Genomic DNA, 16,170 nt, shown 5'->3' with positions numbered 1-16,170 from the left:
CCATCGACGCCGTTGTCGAAGGGTTCCTCGACGCATCGGTCGATCGACTCGACGCCGATGAAAGAGAGGGCCAAGGCTCCACAGCCAACAGTGATTTCAAGGGCCTCCGGCACGATGCCGAGACCGTCGTCGATGCCCTCGAGTAGGATCCCGATCCTCTCGAGTTCTTCGAGACCCCTTTTATCGACGCCGTTTTTGGCGCATTCGAAGCCTGTTACATCGGTGTCGACGACATCGACATTTTCTCGTCCAATAACGACGAGTTTGGCTCCTTCGGCCCTAGAGATGGGCTTTACTCCATTTCAGAGGTCAGAATACCCTGGTCTTTCTTCAATTTATGAAGAAGGGGAAGATTCTGACCAGGAAACATTTGGTTTACAGAGAACCACACTGCCTACTGCAGAGGATTTCACCTCTGAAGAAAGAAGGCTGAAGGAACTACAGGAGTCACTTCATGAGGCACGTGGACTGGACACTTCCCCAGAAGTGGAATTGGTAAAGCCAGACCCAGGGGAACATGCCGAAACACCATATAGAACCCTGATGGCTAGAATAATTGAGTTTATGGGTTGGTCTGCGCCTTCACCTGTTTTCCAACAGGATGATCTAACAGATATATTGGACAAAGGCCCACAAGAGGACTCGGTGGTCCCCTTCCATGCAGCCCTACAAAGAAAAATTGCATCTAATTGGGAAACCCCCGAAGTTATCCCAGCAGTCAATAAAAGATTGTCGACAAAGTATAGGGTAGCGGCTGCTGACCCTGAATACCTGTCAAAACACCCGACCCCAGAGAGCCTGGTGGTTCAAGCGGCAACTTCATCCAGCAGTAGGACTGCTTAACCTACTGTCCCACAGGATAGGGATGACAAGAGGTACGACTCTATGGCAAAGAAAGTCTTCTCTGCCTGTAGTATGGTGTTGAAGTCCATCAACGCCACCTGTACGCTCGCCAGGTTCAGTCACACGCTATGGGAGTGTGCTTCATCAGCGGCTGACTGCATACCCGAAGGAGAGGAAAAGGAAGCCTTCCTTAACATCATTAAAGATGGCAAAGATGCCATGTGCGAATCACTTCAAACGGGCATCGATTCCGCTGACAGTATCAGCAGGGCCATGGCGGCAAGTACAACAATCCGCAGGCATGCGTGGTTGCGAAAGTCGGGCTTTGCCCCTGATGTACAGGCCAGACTTTTGAATATGCCCTTTGACGGCTCTTCATTATTCGGGAAAAAGGCTGATGACAGTCTGGAAAAGTTGCAGACTTCTAAAGCAGCAGCAAAATCCTTAGGAGCTGCTATCCGCCAAACTCCTTTTCGCCCCTCAGGAACCTCTGGGAGACGAAAGTCCTTTCGCTATTATTCTGCATTCGGGAAAGGCAGAGGACAGCCGGCTCAAAGAGGCCAAAGGAGATCCACCCGAGGTGGATGGGTCAAGAGTACTAACACCGCAGCAGCTGCAGGTGCCTATTTACCCTCGGCATCTGCATCAGCCACCCCCAAACCACTCTGAGGCCTTCACACACAAGACACGTGTAGGGGGCAGGTTAACTCACCATCTGACGGAATGGCAGGCTTTAACGTCAGATGCTTGGGCATTGGAGACAGTTGCCCAAGGTTACTGCCTACCCTTTCTACACATCCCTCAGAGTCATCCACCGGGGAACAGCTCCCTAAGAGTTCCAGAGCCGCTCCTCTTGCAGGAAATTATGGACCTGCTAGAGAAAGGTGCTATAGAACCGGTACCTGTAGCGGATAGGAACAAGGGCTGGTACTCCCCCTACTTTCTCATACCAAAGAAGGACGGAGGACTGAGACCCATCCGGGACTTAGGAGAATTGAACAAGTTGCTCAGGAAGGACAAGTTCAAGATGCTAACTCTCTCTCAGATCCTTCAGGCCCTCCAGCTCCAGGACTGGCTGGTATCTCTGGACCTTCAGGATGCTTATTTCTATGTGCCAATCCATCTCAAGCACAGGAAATACCTGAGGTTCGCAATTGGCAACTCTCATTATCAATTTCGAGTTCTGCCATTTGGGCTGACCTCCGCCCGAGGGTCTTCACCAAGCTGATGTCGGTAGTGGCGGCGAGTCTAAGGAGGGAAGGGATCCACGTCTATCCCTACCTGGACGATTGGCTGATCAGGGCCGTATCTTCGGAACAGGCCCAGACCCAGCTAGATTATGTCTGCCTCTTCCTTCACAGACTGGGCATCTCCCTCAATTTAAAGAAGTCACAGATGATACCATCTCAGAGACTCCAGTTCATTGGAGCGGTCCTGGACACTTCCCTGGGAAAAGCCTCGCCACCAGATGTGAGGGCTCAAGATATTCTACAGATGGTCACCAAGTTTCAAAATGCCCAACGTCTCCCAGCCTTTGATTTTTTGAGGTTGCTAGGCCTCATGGCATCCTGCATCTTCCTTGTGCCAGAGGCTCGCCTGAGAATGAGATCTCTTCAGTGGGCACAATTCTCAGGGAGAATGACAGATCTCCTCTGGATTCCGGACAAGGTAGCCCGCGACCTTCAATGGTGGGCCTATCCAGAGAACATCTTGAAAGGAGAACTGTTTTGGCAACCATGGCCGGAGATAACAGTAGTCACAGACGCCTCGCTCACAGGGTGGGGAGCCCATGCCAACGACTTGACCATCAGCAGACGTTGGTCTCCATTGGAGTCCAGACTACTCATCAACCTTTTAGAGCTGAGAGCGATCAGACTAGCGCTGAAAGCTTTCCTGCCATCAGTACAGGGGAGAAATGTCCTGATAATGACGGACAACACGGTGGCCATGCACACCTCAACAAAAGAGGAGGCGTAGGATCACTGCCACTGTGCAGAGAGGCAATGCAGCTCTGGTTTTGGCCAATTCAGGAAGGAATCTCTCTATCAGCAGTCCACCTAGCCGGAGAGAAGAATTTGACAGCGGTCGCTCTGAGCAGGCAGAGCACAGTCTCCCACGAGTGGGAGCTAGCTCAGGAAGTCCTTCAAGAGATCTTCGCCCTTTGGGGAACCCCTCAGGTGGATCTGTTCGCCACAAGCACCAACAGGAAGTGCGATCTATTCTGTTCAAGGGAATTTCCCCCGAGAGGAGCTCTAGGAGATGCGTTCGTAGTGGACTGGGAGTTTCCACTCCTTTACGCGTTCCCACCAGTCCCTGTTATTCCTCAAATGATCAGGAGGTTGAGAAGATTCCGGAAAACCATGATCCTAATTGCCCCAGATTGGGCCAGGAGAACGTGGTACCCGGACCTTCTAGATATGTCCATCTGCCCTTCAATCCGTCTTCCACTCAAAGAGAATCTTCTCTCGCAGAAGGGAGGTCAGGTTCTCCATCCAGACACCAGAACCCTCAACCTTCACGCTTGGCTTCTGAAAGGTTGAGGTACAAGGATTGGGATCTCCCTGATGACGTCATGGAGGTGTTGCTTTCGGCCAGAAGACCAGCAACAAAGTCTTTATACCGCTGCCGTTGGAACAAGTTTTGCAGCTGGTGTAGGGAAGAGAATATCGACCCTTTTTCATGCGGTACACCAACGGTGTTATCGTTTCTACTCTACTTGGCTAACTCAGGCCTTCAAGTTGGCACTGTAAAAGGCTATCTCGCAGCGCTTTCTATCTTCAAGCGCACTGCGGAGGAACCATACTATTTCAAAATTCCTCTAGTGGTACAATTTCTCAAGGGTCTAACTAATGTTTACCCTCCAAAACCATTCCAGGTTCCATTATGGGACATACATTTAGTTTTAAACTTCTTAATGGGCACTCCATTCGAACCTCTTCACTCTTGCGCATTGAGATTTCTCATGCTTAAAACTGTCCTATTGGTAGCACTAACATCTGCTAGGAGGGTGAGTGAGCTACAAGCTCTCTCCTGTAAACCCCCACATACAATCTTCCACAAGGACAAAGTTGTCCTACAGGTGAAGCCTAATTTCCTCCCAAAGGTGGTTTCTGAATTCCATATTACTCAGAAAATTACCTTGCCTTCATTCTACCCTCCTCCCCATCCGGGGAAAGAGGAGGAAAGGCTACACAGGCTGGACCCTAGGCGAGCTCTCAGCTTTTACATCAGCAGAATGGCTAGGATCAGGCAAGCAGACCAACTGTTTGTAGGATACTCAGGTCACAAGTTGGGACTACCCATAACAAAACAAACCATCTCCAGGTGGATTATTTTGGCCATCCTGGAATGTTATAGACTAGCAGGGAAAGAGCCACCCCAAAATCTCAGGGCTCATTCAACCAGGGGTATCGCAGCCTCTTCGGCTCTCCAGAGAGGGGTACCAGTCCGGGACATATGTGCGGCTGCCACATGGTCGTCCGCACATACATTCACAAACTTTTACAATCTGGATTCCTCCACTGCTCAAGAGACCAGATTTGGCAAGGCTGTATTACATTCGGTCCATCCCTAAAGGGATACATAACACTATCACTCCCTCCTCCTATTACATACCACTGCTATGGGAGTCTATCAAAGATAAGGAATACGTCGGAGGACACAATCCCTTCGAAGAACAAGTTACTTCTTACCTGGTAACGTTCTTTCGACGGGATGTTCCTCCGACGTATTCCTTATCGCCCCTCCCATCCATCCCCGCAGTGATAACTTCCCTTGTGGTTGCAGCTTTCGCTCCTTCAAGGTTACTAACCGATTCAGGCATGTCTTTTCTTATGCTAAAAAACGGAACTGAGCAACGGACGTAGCGCGTGGCTATTTATGGGCATGGTGACGTCGGCGCCGATACGGTAGCCGTCGAGGGACATCGACTCGGCGGACGTCGTCGCGCAGCGCCCTCTACAGAAAACATTTCCGAGGCCAGCAAGCTGGAAACGTATTATCAAAGATAAGGAATACGTCGGAGGAACATCCCGTCGAAAGAACGTTACCAGGTAAGAAGTAACTTGTTCTTCAGTTTGCCGGTATCCTGGTGGATTTACTGCCAGGATACCGGCATATTTATAATGAGGCCCATTGTATCTGACAGCTTCTTATAGTAATGCAGGAAGTGGGGTGTGTTTAGAGGGAGATGTAGCCCAACCTAAGAGGGGAGTGGCAAGCTGCAGCATATTTTTTAAATACAAATAGATCTTTCACACAAGGTCCTGTAAGGGCTAAGATGAGGAAGAATTGAACTCAGAGTAAGGGGTATTACCGATAAGTAATCAAAGCATTATCAAGGTGTCCTTCAGTCAGAGCCTAGTAAAGATGGTTGTAAACTTTACTTGTGTCTTATGTTAAAAAACGATTTATACACTCGTGCACTTCTTTGAATGTGGATACAACTATTGTATAATTGAAGTTCAGATCCACGTCATACATTTTTCTGTCCACCATCTATTTACGGTTGCTGCTTTGATCAATGCATTTGTCTTTCTCTCCCTCCATTAGCCTTGGATCTTGCTAGCACCATCAGCCAAAAGGAATTGCTATGCCAGGCCACGGCGCAGGGCATCTTTCCATCCTTCTGCATCAGTGACGCTCTACCAGAATGCAGCTCTAACTGCATAACCAGAATGCAGCTCTGGAGGCTCTTCTCCCTGGAAACGCTGAATGCCTACCTGGAGAGGGACCCCACTCCAGCTGAGCTTATTTACAGGGTGCCCACACGTCATAGGTGAGTCTCAAGGCCTTCTGAAAGGTCCATGAGAATGGAGCAGGGCAAAGTATATGGGTAATGCCAGGCTCATCCACCGGTTGTGGAGCAGTGCATCTTGTAGCCTTTGAGCCCTCCTAACCCTTGCATCTGATACCTGTAAGATATGACCTTTCATTCCGTTAACACTGTATGCCTCCAAGATGGGAGCTATATTTGTAAATTGTGCCTATAAAATCAAAAGAAGGTTTTTTCCATTTCATGTTTTACACTGATTTCTTGTAATATTGTCCTGCTTTGCTGCTTACATTTGTTGTCCTGATTTTCTACTTGCATGGGATTTGGGTAATGTTGCCCTGGATATTTACAGAGACACTCAAACAGGCTGTTGCTTGTCAGGTCCCTTCTGGTTGCAATCCCCGGGAGCTGCTGAACTCCTCGCACTTCCACTGGACGTTTGTCTCCAACTAGTTATACTACAGCTGAACCCAAAACAACATCATGAAGGGTATGGAAGTGGAGAAAATAGCAAACAGATTCTTGGCTTTCAAGTGGTTTGAAGATCTGAAGCATGGAGAGAGAACAAATGGCAAGCTTACTTCAGTGAATTCAAGTGGCCTTGACCCCACTGCCTCCCCTTCCCACCATGGTTGCCTGTGCTCATTCACTAGAGTTTAGGTGGAGTCTGACCAAACCTTTCGCGTAACTTTCTCAAATGGATAGTTGCTAGTAAGGAGTAAATTACAGAAATGTCAAAGGACTCCTCCTTATTTCTTCTCTATTTCTTTAAGACGTTCTCTTGGAGAGTTAGGTGCTTCGGGCCGATCTGATGGATGTCTTCACCAGCTCTGATGAAGCTGGAGTGTCTCGGAACTGTGCAGCTGCGAATTCTAGTGGTCTTCTCGACACGCTTAGAGGGGGAAACACAATGACTACTCCTAGCTGCTATGATATGATAAGATAGTTTATTTAGCGCCTATACACAATGTGTTTCAAAGCGCTTCAAGGCAAGTGAGGGAACAATGGAAAATACAATGACATTCTTACAGGCCATGAACAATAAGAATGTGAAATTAACTATCGTACTCGATCTGATGACATTTCAGATAGTGCAAGAGCTAAGACATGGATAAGGAAGGGAGGGGGAGAGTGGGAAGGAAATGGAAACAGACAGGCGACTATCGTACTAGGTCTGACGATATTTCTGGTAGAACCAGAGATTTACAAAAGGTGAGGGATGCAGAAAGAGAGGGGAGGAACAAAACAAGCGACTAACGTACCTAGGCCTGACGACATTTCAGATAGTGCTGAAAGGGGGAGGGAGAAAACAAGTAGAGGAGGGGAAGGAGACAGACAAGGTTGCTATCATACTTGGTCAGAGACAATGCTGATATAGTAAGTGCATAGAAGAAAGTAAGGGGGGGATTTTTCTTTTCTGCACAAGTTCATGACAGACCTGGTGGATTCAAGGGGCCCGTGGCTGACTCTAAGGGAGTGCTTGATTATACAGGTTTGCTGTGCTCCAACGTGTCAAGGTACTGTACCACACAGACGAGCAGTCTCAGGGACATTTCATATTACCAGTCTTTTAACCACTGAACCCTTGCTGAAATCCCCTTTAGAAGGAGCACAAGGTTAATAGCAGTTGGGTGGATCTGATCTGGTTAGCAGAGTTTAGTTGCAACAATTGAGTGAAGGATTCAACATCCATGTTCCTTTTCTGTTGTACTCATGGTTTTCATCTTCATTTCTTGCTGGAGTTAGGAAGGGTTGAGATTTCCGTTCCAGATGTTGAGAGTAGACTGCAGGTTATGAAGGAGAATTTACAGAAAGGCATTATCACTTGCAAGGGAGTAAGCATAGTTGTATGCAATTTACTGATCGTGAGGCCCACATACGTCCTGAATATCAGGTGGGGGGAGAGGGTTTTGTTGTCTACAAAACATCTTCGCTTGAGAGGAAGAAATAAACGTAATCCTAGGTTTCTCGCCCCATTTGAAATTGAGAATAATCTCACCCCGGTAACTACTAGATTTACACTTTTCCAGGTGTTAAAGTTACACCCATCTTTACTTCTTAGTTTGCTAAAAACCTTATAAGGAAAGCACTCAATTAGGAAAGTCTCCACCACGCTGAAGCTAATTCCAAGAAATATGAAGTAGAAGATTCTTGACGGTTGTGTGGTGATCTGAAATACCTGATCGTTTGAAAGAGTTATGACCCAGAGGATAGACAGTGGGAATCTGCTCACTACGTTTACGCATCACGACTGGTGAAGAGATTTCGTAAGCTTCATCCTTTTGCTGAGGGGGGTACTGTCCGGCCCTGCTGATGCAGACTCTGTGGTGGTACGCAGTTTAGGGGGCTGCTCATGGATGACTTTATTGTAGTTTGGGAGGTACTCTGTACTTGAAGAAGTAGATGGTTATGAAAGTGTTTGCTTTACAACACTTTTCCTTAATTATCAGTGCTTTACAACTCAGTTCAGATATTGTGGTTCAGGGGATGCAGGGTGGTAGTCTTTCTTCTACTTGAAGGAGTAGTTAGTAGGAAAGGTAGTGCTTGGGAAATGGTCACATTTCCAAGTGAAGATAGTGTAAATGCACCAGAGAATTAATTGGCTAGGAGCCTCAGGCATTTGGAATGCTGTGAGCATTCTATAACTGCCTTTCATCAAAGATCTACTTTCAGTAACCAGGAGGTCCCGTTTACCCTGGGCTCCTTCTAAAGGGGCCTTTTATCTTTTTTTTTTTTTTAAACTTCTGTTTATTGGCAGGTGGTCAAGACAGGTACAGTACATTTATCTTGTAAGTGAGAACAAACGAAAAACCAGTATTACAGCATCAATATACATTGCAACAATGATAGCGAAAGATTTACATTGTAGTAGGGCAAGCATATTACGTAAAAGACAGATTCGTACTCCTATGGTGCGTGTCAGGAGGAGTCAAGTGGTGCCGGGGAAGGGGCTGATGTTTGTTCGGCACCATCCTTGCCGTTAAGGTAGCTACAGAATTCGGTCCATACATTTGCAGGTCGGGATGGAGCTGGCAGGGTGCCGATGTACCCCTCCTCGCATGTTTGTACCCACGCAAGGGCGTTCAGCCACATGATGAGGGTAGGGGGAGTGCGGCGCTTCCAACATTGTAATATGCATCGTTTGGCAACCATAACACTGACATTCAAGAACCTCGACATTCTCGTCACACTCTCTCCCGTCCATATGCCAAATAGCAAGGCCAATGGGTCCATCTCTACCGGGGCATCTATTATCTCAGTGAGCGCCTGTGTCACCTCCCTCCAGAACCTGCGCAGCGCCACGCAGGACCAAAACATGTGAGCGTGGTCTGCTACGTTCGATTCGCATTTCGGGCATTTATGTGTCGAACTAAGCGTAAATTTTGCCACTCTGTACGGGGTGTAGTAGAGTCTGTTGAGTAGCTTGTATTGGATGCAGCGGAACCTGGCGCTGAGTGATACCTTCCGCGTGAGTGCACACATCTTACCCCACATCTCATCGGTGATCTCAGTTTCGAGCTCTCTGGCCCACGACTCCCGTGGCCCCGGGGAGGCATTCTCTATTTTCCCCATCTGCATCTCATACAGGGAGGATACTATGCCCCTACAGCCTGCGGAGTTCGCAATGTACAGGAGTTCAGGCGAGTCAGGGGGCTCCTCTGGAAAGGAGGGCCACATTGTCCGCACCGCTGCCCTCAGTCTGTAATACTGTAACAGGTCGAGAGCGGAGCCGGAGTGCCCGGGGCGTAGTGTTAGAGGGGTAATGAATGAGCCTTCATGGTACAGGTCAGTTAGGGCGCGGTACCCCAGGTTCTCCCATCGCTGGGAGAGGTGTTGGTCATGCGTGGGGGTTAGGCCAGGGAATTGCCATAAGGGAAGCCACTTATAGTACGGACGCCGTAGTGGACCAGGGGAGAGGATGTTATTCCATGCCCTAATCGTGGATGCTACCGGGTCCCACGGAACATCCGCCCGGTAACCATGGTGCAGTAGCAGGGTCATAATGTGGATGCCGTCTCCCGCCATTTTTTCCAATTTGACATGTGGGGGCGGGTTGGGGTGTGTGTACCAATGGGTAGCATGCTGGGCCTGCGCGGCGTTCCAGTAAAAAGCTAAGTCGGGGGCAGTAAAGCCTCCCTTCTCGTACGGGAGGGTCATGTGTTGCCACTTTTTACGGACCGCCCCCGAGTGCCAAAGGAATTGGGCGAATGGCGCGTGGAGCCTCTTGAAATACTGCTTGCCAGGCCAAATCGGCACATTTACAAATATATAGAGTAGCTTGGGTACCGCGATCATCTTTATGAGGGAGAGTCTCCCAGCTAGGGACAGAGGGAGATTGCGCCACCTAAGCATCTTGGTTTCAATGAGCAGCGCCGCTGCATTGTAGTTGTCCGCCAGCAGGGAGACTGCATCCCTTGACACCTGAACCCCGAGATACTTAATCCCAGACGGGGACCAGCGCAGCGGGAACTCGCAGGTCGGTTGCTGGGTTGTCATAGTGAGGGGGAAAATTTCGGATTTCGAGTAGTTGATAGTGAAGCCCGAATAAGTGCCTATTTTTGTTATGTCTCGGATGATAGGGTCCAGGTGTGTGGAGGGTTGTCTGACGTAGAGGAGGACATCATCCGCGTACAGCGAGATGATTTCCGGTGTGCCCTGCAAGTGGACTCCCTTATTAGTGTGACGGTTCCTGACATGATCGGCCATAGGTTCTATGGCGAGTGCGAAGAGGATGGGGGAAAATGGGCAGCCTTGTCGGGTGCCCCTATGCAACGCGAAGGGGGGAGAGGGGACGGAGTTGATTAGTACCCTAGCTGACGGTCCCGTGTGTAACAGCTGTATGTAGGCGATCATGTTCGGCCCAATTCCCATTTTCTCCAAGACGGCCCACAGGTATTGCCACGAGACCATATCAAACGCCTTTTGGGCATCTAGTGTGACTGCCACAGCATCCGCATTCGGGTCAATTCTCGACATCACATTGAATAGGCGCCGGATGTTAAGTGCTGTAGAGCGGCCCGGGACAAATCCACTCTGGTCGGCGTGGACTAGGTGGGGCATTAGTGGAAGGAATCTGTTGGCGATTACTTTGGCAAAAATCTTCATATCAGTATTGATAAGGGACAGGGGTCTGTAGGAGCCACATTCGTCTGGGGGTTTCCCTGGTTTGGGGAGGACAGTGATTAGTGCTTCTCTTAGGGAGGGGGGGAGGGAGTGTGAGCGGAGTGATTCGGTCCAGACCTCGTGTAGTGGTGACGCTAGTATGGCCACGTGCTCCTGGTAGAACTCAGCAGTGAGTCCGTCGGGGCCAGGGGCTTTGCCCTTAGGGAGATCTGAGATCACCTGGACTATCTCTTCTAGTGAGAACGGGGCGTCTAGGAGTTCCCTGGTGTCTTGGGAGATCAGGGTCATAGGGATGGATTCCAACAGGTCATCTAGGTCGCGGGTCGTGTGCTCTGGCTGGGGATCGTACAGGGTGGCATAAAAGTAGGCGAAAGTGTCAAGGATAGCTTGGTCTGCCCATTGTCTGGACCCCGTATTATCGATAATGCTATCTATACGAGTCCCGCCTCTCTCGGCCCGGGCCAGCCTGGCCAGAGTTCTGCCAGGCCTGTCTGCCTCGCCATATCTGCGGGCAGCCACAGGGCGGGTATGGTATCTCACTTCGCTAAGGGCATGTGTCTCAAATAGTTCCAGTTCCGTCCTAATTTTTGCTAGGGTAGCGGGTACTGGCCTAGCGGCATAATCCCGCTCCAGAGTTTTGAGCTTAGATTCGGAGCGGCTTAAGGCCTGTCTGATGGACTTGAGGACCCCGGCTTCTTTGGCAATGCACATTCCCCTGATGTAGGCTTTGAAGGCCTCTCAGCGGGTCCCAGCGGACGTGTCGGGGGCCTTGTTGGTTTCAAAGAATAGGTTTATGTCAGCCAGTATTTCTGCTCTAAAGACTATGTCTGATAGGGCGTTGGACTTGAAACGCCAAGCGGGGCGGGTCCCTGCAATGAAACCCAGCTGGATCTCGAGCAGCACGGGGGAATGATCGGAGAGTGTGCGCGCTAGGATCTTGACTTCGGACACCCTACCCATCCGACTGCTGGACAGGAGGAATAGGTCTATTCTAGAGGAGCTGTCGTGTACCGTGGAGTAAAAGGTGTAGTCCCTTTCCCGGGGGTGGAGTGTTCTCCACACATCGTGTAGTTTCAGGGAGCTCATGTGGGTCAGCAACCGCTTGGCCGCTCGGGCTACCGGTCTCTTGGCCGTGGTTGTCCTGTCTAGGGCTGTGTCGAGGATGAGATTCATGTCGCCCCCCCACACAATGGGAACCTCAACATATTTCATGAGAATGCCGTGCACCGTGTCCATGAAGTCGGGAGAATCAATATTGGGAGCGTATGAGTTCACAAGCAGGCATTCTTCGCCGGCCAATGAGCAGTGTAGGATCACGAACCTGCCCTCGGGATCGATGTGGGATGTGTGAAGCGTGAATCTTATTGATTTGTGGATGAGAGTAAGGACGCCTCTGGACTGAGTGGAGTACTGGGTATAGTACCTGTTGGGGCCCCAAGACTGTGCGAGGTTTGAGGCCAGGAGTTTCTTAGCATGAGTCTCCTGCAGCAGGAGAACCTTGACTCCATGCCTTTGCGCATAAGCCGTAATCCTGCGAGATTTGGTGAAGTTGGTCAGCCCACGTACATTCCATGTCAGTATTCTGATAGCCATGATAATGAGTTAAGGGACATCCCAGGCGTGTATTCTCATTTTGAGCTTAAAATGGAGCTCTGTAGTGCAGCAGGCCTGCCGCCCTGTCGCACCGGTCCCGACCAACCCGCCTTTTTGAAAACAGCAAACCCCAACTTTCCCACCCCCCACCCTCACTGCCCAGCAATACCCAGCAGTGTATAGGCAACCACCCTGAAGCGAAACTGCGTGCCATCCCCAACTCGGCAACGCCTGGAAGGGAGCCCAACGGGGGCTCGAGCACAACTTAACTGCCATCAACGGCCTTGCAGCTGCAGTGGGGGCTGCTGCTGCCGTCAGGCACACCTATAATGCAACTTGAGTGAATGTCGACATATATATTCTTACCAGCATTATTAGCCAATTTAAGTGGAGGTTACAGGTAACAGATAACCGCAGATTACAGTATAGCAAGGGCGACGTGGAGTCCATTGTGGGTCCATGGGCAGCGGTGCGGCCCCGACCCCGGGGTAGAGACCTGGGTTGTTCATGGAGTCATGAAGCACAGGGAGGCGGCACCCCAGGCTGGGAAATATTTGCAAGGCCTCGATCTCCACCCAGGGTCAGGGGAGGAGCCCAGGAACCTCGGCGTCAGTCGCCATCCATCGGTTCCTCAGGCGGGTTCACCAGGGCGACCTGAGCCTCGATGAACTTGACGGCCTCATCCGGGACCGTGAAAAAATAGCTCTTGTTGCGGTGGATAAATTTCAGGCGGGCCGGGAAAAGCATGGAGTATTCAATTTTTCTGTCTCTCAACATCTTCTTGACCCCACTGAATCGGCGTCGCTCCATCTGGACTCCCACCGAAAAGTCAGGGAAGATTCTGATGACTTGGGATTCCAACCTTAGTTCGCCCCTCTCCCTGGCCAAGCGGAGGATATGATCCCTGTCTTTGTAGCTGAGTAGTTTAGCGATGATGGGCCTGGGGAAGTCTCCGGGCTTAGGGCGGGGTGCCAGGGAGCGGTGTGCTCTTTCAACAGTGAAGAACGGGGAGAGCACAGGATCGCCTAGGAGGTCCTTGATAAGCTGCTCAACCGCGGTCTCCATGCGGCCCTTGAGTGCGGATTCGGGAACCCCCACTATTCGGATGTTATTTCGCCGTGATCTCGATTCGAGGTCATCGTTCTTGGCCTTGACCTGTTTCATGTCGCGGACGAGCTCTGAGACCGTAGTTTGGAGGGTGTGGATGTGGTCCTCATTGGTCCCTATCCGCTGTTCTGTTTCCGTGAGCCTGGACCCGTGCTGGTCAATTTGGGCGCGTAGGGAGGCGACATTAGCATTAATATTGTCCAGCTTTTCATGGAAGGAAGCAAAGTTTTTGGCCATGGACTCCATCATGGTAGTGAGGTCAGGCTGAGGGGGGTCCGGGAGTGCCTCGCCATCTTCCTGTGTCGCGGAGGAGGACGCCTGGTCTGCCCGATGGGCTGGTTTGGTGAATTTGTCCATAGCGCCCGCTTTGTTGGCGCCCCGCGCCCTGTTGGACATTGTTGTGGCGGGTAGGTTCCAGCGGCTCCGGCCGGGTCAGAGATGGGCAACGGGCGTGGGGTCGGTGGATGAGGCAATGACAGGACTGTAGGCACAGGGGGGCCACCCGTGCGCCCGCAGGATGGAGGGGCGGGTGACAGTGTGGCCACCAAGGAGGTGTGGGCTGGTAGGGGGTCCCGGGCGGTGTAGTTCCGGCGGGGGGGCAGAGGCCCCGGTCGTCCAGGGAGCCCAGGTATTTTATGCGGCTGCCAGGTGTCAGGTCAGGCCCCGAATTCAGAGTGTAGAAGGCAGGTGGGGCCCGAGCCCAGAAGCAGGTGAGGGGGACCCCCAGGTGGGGTTAGCTATGTTTTCTCCCAGGAGGCGTCAGGGAGGACAGCGCCAAGCACTTACCCCGAGGCCTCCAGAAGCGCTGTGTCCGGCGTGGGCCTGCAGCTGCAGCAGCGCTCCCAGCGATCCCCGCGGCTGTCCCGGGGAGGCGGGAGGGCCCAGCAGCGGTGTCCTCGGGATGTCTGGCTCCCTCACCAGTGAGAGCGGGCGAGTGATCCGCCTTTCCCCGCAGGGGCAGCGGGTCGCCGCTCCGTCCGGCGCAGGCCCGCCAGGCGACGCAAGCCGCGGCGATCGGGAGCTCCACGCAGCCGAGGCGGGGCCGGCCTCCCTCGCGGGGGCCCCTCGTTGGCGGCAGCGGGCGGTGGCGCGGGAGGAGCGGGGACCACAGCTCCTCCCGATGCTGGATATTCCAGGTAGCCCCCGGGGTAGCGGGCCCGCGGTCAGCAGCGCTGGGGCCCCGCGGCGTCACTGCTCCTCCGGCGGCGATCAGCCCGCCGTGGATCCGAGAGGCCTCGGACGGCCTTAGGCTGCACCAGTTCGGGTCTCGGGCGCCGTTTCGCCTCGGGATTTCAGGAGAGTAGAGCGGGCAGCGCCGCTATTCGAATCGCTAACTTTCTGTGCCGCAGCGGAGCGGATTAGCGCTGGTGGAGCGAGGATTTAGGTGTGCCGTGACAGAGCTCCGACGCTAAGCGGCCATCTTGCTTGGCTGCTCAACAGCGCCCCCCAGGGGCCTTTTATCTTGTCGGGTATCTTCTGGTCACAGTCCATGGGAGCTTCTCAACCCCATGGGTGTTTTGTCTCCAACTAGTTCTACTACAACTAATCCTAAACACCTGTGGGGGAAGTGAAAAGAATTACAAACACATTCTCGTCCTTCACATGGTAAGAGATCTGGAGTGTGGCGAGAGAACAGAAAATAAGATAAGTTACTAGCTCACTTCAGCTAATTCAAACTACCTTGCCTCCACCACCTCCCCTGGACCCACTGCTTGCCTGAGCTCCTTTGCTAGATGCCAGGAGGGGTATGGCCAAACCTTTTGCTTAACTTTCTGAAATTGATAGTTGCTAGTAAGAAGAAAATGAGAGAAATGTCAAAGGAATCCTTCTAGTCTCCTCCTGCTGCTTCACTTGTGTAAGAATTTAATTTGAAAGCTATTTAGATATTCTGGTTTGGGGCAGGGGTACTCTTTACCTGCTGGAATACAAGGTGTTTGCTTTCCAACAATTTAAAAAAGAAACGGCAATTCTTCCCCTATGTGGTTCACGCCCTGCATCGGAATGTCTGGTGTCTCCAGAGGCGTGAAATATAGCCCATAAAAATAACAAAATGGCAGGTGAGCAGGCAAGTGATAGCCAAAGGCCTGCAAGTCGCGTGTGAGGCTATTGGTGGCCCCGGGACTCCCCATGTATACGCCCCGATATATGTGTATGTGTATATACACATAAATATGCTTATATGCACACTGTGCCGTAAACTGTTCTTTAGAATGCATTTGTGTTTGATGTGATCAGCTCTACTCCTTGTTCCTCAAGCACTGGTATTCTCTATGTTGTACACATTACCTCTAAAATGTGTGCTGATCTGACACACAACACATTCCTCTTAAGATATCCCCTGATCTACTGCGTACACTTAATACTTTTAGGATGCATCCTTCTCAGCGGCGTACTCATTATGCCTGTCGGATATTGCTAGTGCAGCAACTTGCTGGGTGTGATGTTTTTATTTTATCTTTGTTATTCTCACAGTACAGCTCAACGTCCTTCAATCTTCACACCAGTCATGCTGGATTTCAACTTTGGAGCCGCCCCAGTGGGATCTGATCCGTTTGTGGCCCTTCTCATGTTTGAAAACAAAGGGACTGTGCCTGTGAATTGGTGAGTAAATCAACTAGAATATTTGAACCATATTTATTTGTTTATTCTATTTCTTATAATCCACGATTGTGAACTTGCAGCGCGAATGAGGGCACAATTAGTGCCTAATTAGATTTTGAAGGGGTAAG

At 51.0% G+C, this 16,170-nt stretch overlaps 1 protein-coding gene across 2 annotated transcripts in view; it reads left to right on the top strand.

Moving 5' to 3' along the window:
- Positions 1 to 16,170, top strand: part of CFAP65 (cilia and flagella associated protein 65) — an 825,303-nt gene that overhangs the window by 408,842 nt on the left and 400,291 nt on the right. For both annotated transcript variants that reach the window (XM_069616861.1, XM_069616860.1), the window contains exons 18-19: positions 5,395 to 5,620; positions 15,914 to 16,042. In XM_069616861.1, coding sequence (XP_069472962.1) covers positions 5,395 to 5,620; positions 15,914 to 16,042 — 355 coding nt within the window. The remainder of the gene's footprint in view (positions 1 to 5,394; positions 5,621 to 15,913; positions 16,043 to 16,170) is intronic.

The sequence above is a fragment of the Ambystoma mexicanum genome, chromosome 9 (assembly GCF_040938575.1).
Source record: "Ambystoma mexicanum isolate Mex_15411 chromosome 9, UKY_AmexF1_1, whole genome shotgun sequence".
Taxonomy (NCBI): Eukaryota; Metazoa; Chordata; class Amphibia; order Caudata; family Ambystomatidae; genus Ambystoma; species Ambystoma mexicanum.
The sequence above is the reverse complement of the archived record's forward strand: the minus strand, read 5'-3'. Positions and strand labels throughout refer to the sequence as shown.